The sequence below is a fragment of the Cetorhinus maximus genome, chromosome 10 (genome assembly GCF_964194155.1).
Source record: "Cetorhinus maximus chromosome 10, sCetMax3.hap1.1, whole genome shotgun sequence".
Lineage (NCBI taxonomy): Eukaryota > Metazoa > Chordata > Chondrichthyes > Lamniformes > Cetorhinidae > Cetorhinus > Cetorhinus maximus.
Genome location: NC_135888.1, coordinates 134,809,491 through 134,812,987, shown reverse-complemented (window position 1 = coordinate 134,812,987; position 3,497 = coordinate 134,809,491). Strand labels below are relative to the sequence as shown.

General features: G+C 44.5%; 1 protein-coding gene across 1 annotated transcript; it reads right to left on the bottom strand.

The window, feature by feature from the left end:
- Window positions 1-848: 848 nt before the first annotated feature.
- LOC144685361 (protocadherin alpha-C2-like) lies at window positions 849-3,242 on the bottom strand. The gene has a single exon (XM_078549768.1). It carries the CDS (start codon window positions 3,240-3,242, stop codon window positions 849-851), a length of 2,394 nt encoding a protein of 797 aa, XP_078405894.1.
- Between the last annotated feature and the right edge of the window lie 255 nt (window positions 3,243-3,497).

Sequence of the window (3,497 nt, the reverse complement as noted above, 5' to 3'; positions counted from 1 at the left end):
CAGGAAGCTTGACACCCTCCAGGACAAAGCATTCCGCTTGATTGGCACCACATTCACAAACGTTCGCTCCCTCTACTCCCGACACACAGTAGCAGCAGTGTGTACCATCTACAAGACGCACTGCAGGAATTCATCAGGGGCCCTTCGACAGCACCTTCCAAACCCACGACCACTACCATCTAGAAGGTCAAGGGCAGAAGATAGATGGGAACACCGCCACCTGGAACTTCCCCTCCAAGTCACACACCACCCTGACTTGGAAATATATCGCCGTTCCTTCACTGTCGCTGTGTAAAAATCCTGGAACTCCCTTCCTAACAGCACTGTGGGTGTATCTACACCACGTGGACTGCAGCGGTTCAAGAAGGCAGCTCACCACCACCTTCTCGAGGGCAACTAGGGATGGACAATAAATGCTGTCCTAGCAAGCAAAGCCCACACCCCGTGAATGATTTTTTCAAAATAGATCTATGAGATTTTAAAACCATAGGTGAAAGCTTCCTGGGCATTCAAATTATGCTTTTTGATACAAATAATCCTTATATGCATGCGACAATAAACACCCAACAGTGCAGCCCAGAGAGGAATAACAGAAACAGAAATTAAAACAGGTAAGTTTGGATTCATGCTAACGTTAATGCAATATACACTACTATGGCTGTCACAAAAGCGCTGGTATATTCAACACTACGAACATCTAGGAACATAGGAATAACGTGAAGTAGATTTAACCTATCGAGCCTTCTATACTAAGGTGAAAATGAAATCTTATACGCAAAAGATGTCCTCTACTTCAACACGTAATAGAGAAGTCTTCATCAGAGTGATTACCTAAAAGTGACTTCAAATTAATTCATCGCGTTGGTGCCCGGGACATTCACTTCACTAAAAGGCAGGGTAGGATGACAGGGCTTTAGGAACAGAAAATCACTCTTGGATGATTCTGGAGATAAGCAAACAGTATAACGATAACCTTCAGTCTCAACAGCTCCGGGATAATTTAATGGTTCTTTTGGGGCAGGTCTGCGATGAGAATTCTCATTTGAATTGCTCCGTCTGTAACAACGAACCCTGGCGTTGTAATCTTCTGTCAAATCCCTGGCTTGTTTAAACTTCAAGGCGGCCAGAAAAATGATGGTTACAAGAAACAAAAATGAAGTTGATCCTAGAACGATAATTAAATAACGATTAAGTACGGAAAAATACTCGGACTGCCTCGGTTTGTCAATTCGTTCCAAAGGTTTACCAGTAGCATTGGCTCCCATTGTGAAGGAGATCGTGGCGGTACTGGAGAGACTCGGCTGTCCATTGTCCTTCACAAGGAGAATCAGTCTTTCTGTAATGATGTCTTGTTCTCTAACATTTCGCGTTGCTCTGATTTCTCCAGAGTGTAGTTCCACAGTAAACAGACTGGGATCAGTGGCCTGCAACAGTTCGTAGCAGAGCCGTGAATTCTGACCAGAATCCGCATCAGTCGCGATTACCTTGGTGAGCAGGTACCCTGAATACACTGACTGAGGTGCAATCTCTACTGATGCGGAATGGTTCCACGTTAAAGGTGAAACAATAACTGGTGCATTGTCATTTTGATCCAAGATAATAACATTCACGGTGGCAGTGCTGCTCAGTGGAGGAGACCCAGCATCCTGAGCTTGAACTTGGATCTGGAATTGTTTCAGTTGCTCGTAGTCAAAGGAACGCAGCGCATAAATGGTCCCATGTTTGGAATTAATCGTGAGGTAAGCAGCCCCAGGCCCCCCTTGTATCTGATTGTCCAGAATAGAGTACATGACTTCCCCATTCTGATCCAAATCAAGATCTAAAGCTTTAACAACGAATATAGAAGCACCAGGAATGTTGTTCTCCATCAGGTACAGGCTATACAATGATTGTGCAAACCTTGGTGCGTTGTCATTGATATCAGAAACTGACACCAGGATAGTTTTGAACGTTGAATGTGTGGGAGAGCCTCCGTCCCAGGCTGAAATGGTGATGTTGTGGAATGGAGCTAATTCCCTATCCAGGATATCGCGCGTTACCAATTCGAAGTTGTTCTTTAAAGACCTTTGCAGTTTAAATGGCACATCCCTAGGAACTTGACACTGTACTTGTCCATTTACTCCCGAATCTAAATCCGTAACGCTGATTACAGCTATTACCGTCCCTAGTGCAGCATCTTCAGAGACCGTGCTGGATACCGACGTTACCTCTATCACGGGGCAATTATCATTAACGTCAATTAAACTAACCATAACTTTGGCATGTCCTGCTAACCCAGGCATAGCGTTATCCACAGCTTGTACATCAAGTTCATAAACAATTGACTCTTCAAAATCCAGTACTCCTTGCACTCTGATATCTCCAGTGCTCGGTTCCAATTTGAACAACTCGCGAATGCTTTCCGAAACGTGGTGGGTGAAAGAATATGTTAACTCAGCGTTCGTGCCTTCATCCAAATCAACAGCGTTGATTTTTGCAACTAAGGTGCCTTTAGCAGCGTTTTCTGCTATCGTCGCCCTGTATATTTCATGATCGAATAAAGGTCCATTATCATTGACGTCCACGACAATAATGATAATCCGAGCTGTGCCAGACCTGCGAGGAATTCCACCGTCAACAGCCGTCAGTGTCAGGTGAAAAGTAGACTGCTCTTCACGGTCTAAGGGCTTTTCTAATAACAACTCGGCACTTTTACTGCCATCATTTCTGGTCTGCACTTTAATACGGAAATGTTCGTTCGGACTGATTTGATAAGTGCTGATTGTGTTTGAGCCAACGTCCGGGTCGTGCGCGCTCTCGAGAGGAAAGCGCGCCCCTTGCGCAATTAACTCACTGATTTGCAGGGAAAATTCGTCTTTGGAAAAATGAGGTGAATTATCATTTACATCCAGTATTTCCACTACAGCGCGATGCATTTCCAATGGATTGTCGAGCGCTATTTCAAAAGAAAGGGAACAGGTAGAGCTTTGTCTGCACATCTCTTCTCTGTCGATTCTTTCATTCACAAAAACCATCCCATTTTCCAGATTTACCTCAATATATTGTTTCTTCTCATTGGCGACAAGCCGACAATTGTGAGCCGATAATTCCCAAACCTGCAGCTTTAAATCCTCAGCGATATTTCCAACAAAGGCCCCATACTCCAGTTCCTCGGGAATCGAGTAGCGAATTTGCCCCGAGACCAGGTCCAACACACAAAGCAGGAAGATAAAAGGCGTTCCGCCCCTGCGTGTCTTAGCCATTGTTCTGGGCTGAATTTTGTTGTTAAAATAACGAAGCTTCTGCCAATCGTTTATATAAACTGGAACATTGTGCCACAAATAAGCCTATCGCCGATATTAAACAGATAAATACAAATATTACGCTGGAACTGTATTGCTGAACATGGCGGCATAGCGCAAAAACAGACACAGCATCTGTTTCTCTCTCTCCGATTCTGTCCTCTGTTTCTCTGGAGGGGAGGGGTAGATCTCTTGCAGCGTCTAAGCTCCTAATTG

What these genes read in the sequence shown, in the direction of transcription:
- LOC144685361 (XM_078549768.1), bottom strand. Translation starts at nt 3,242, where the DNA reads ATGGCTAAGACACGCAGGGGCGGAACGCCTTTTATCTTCCTGCTTTGT.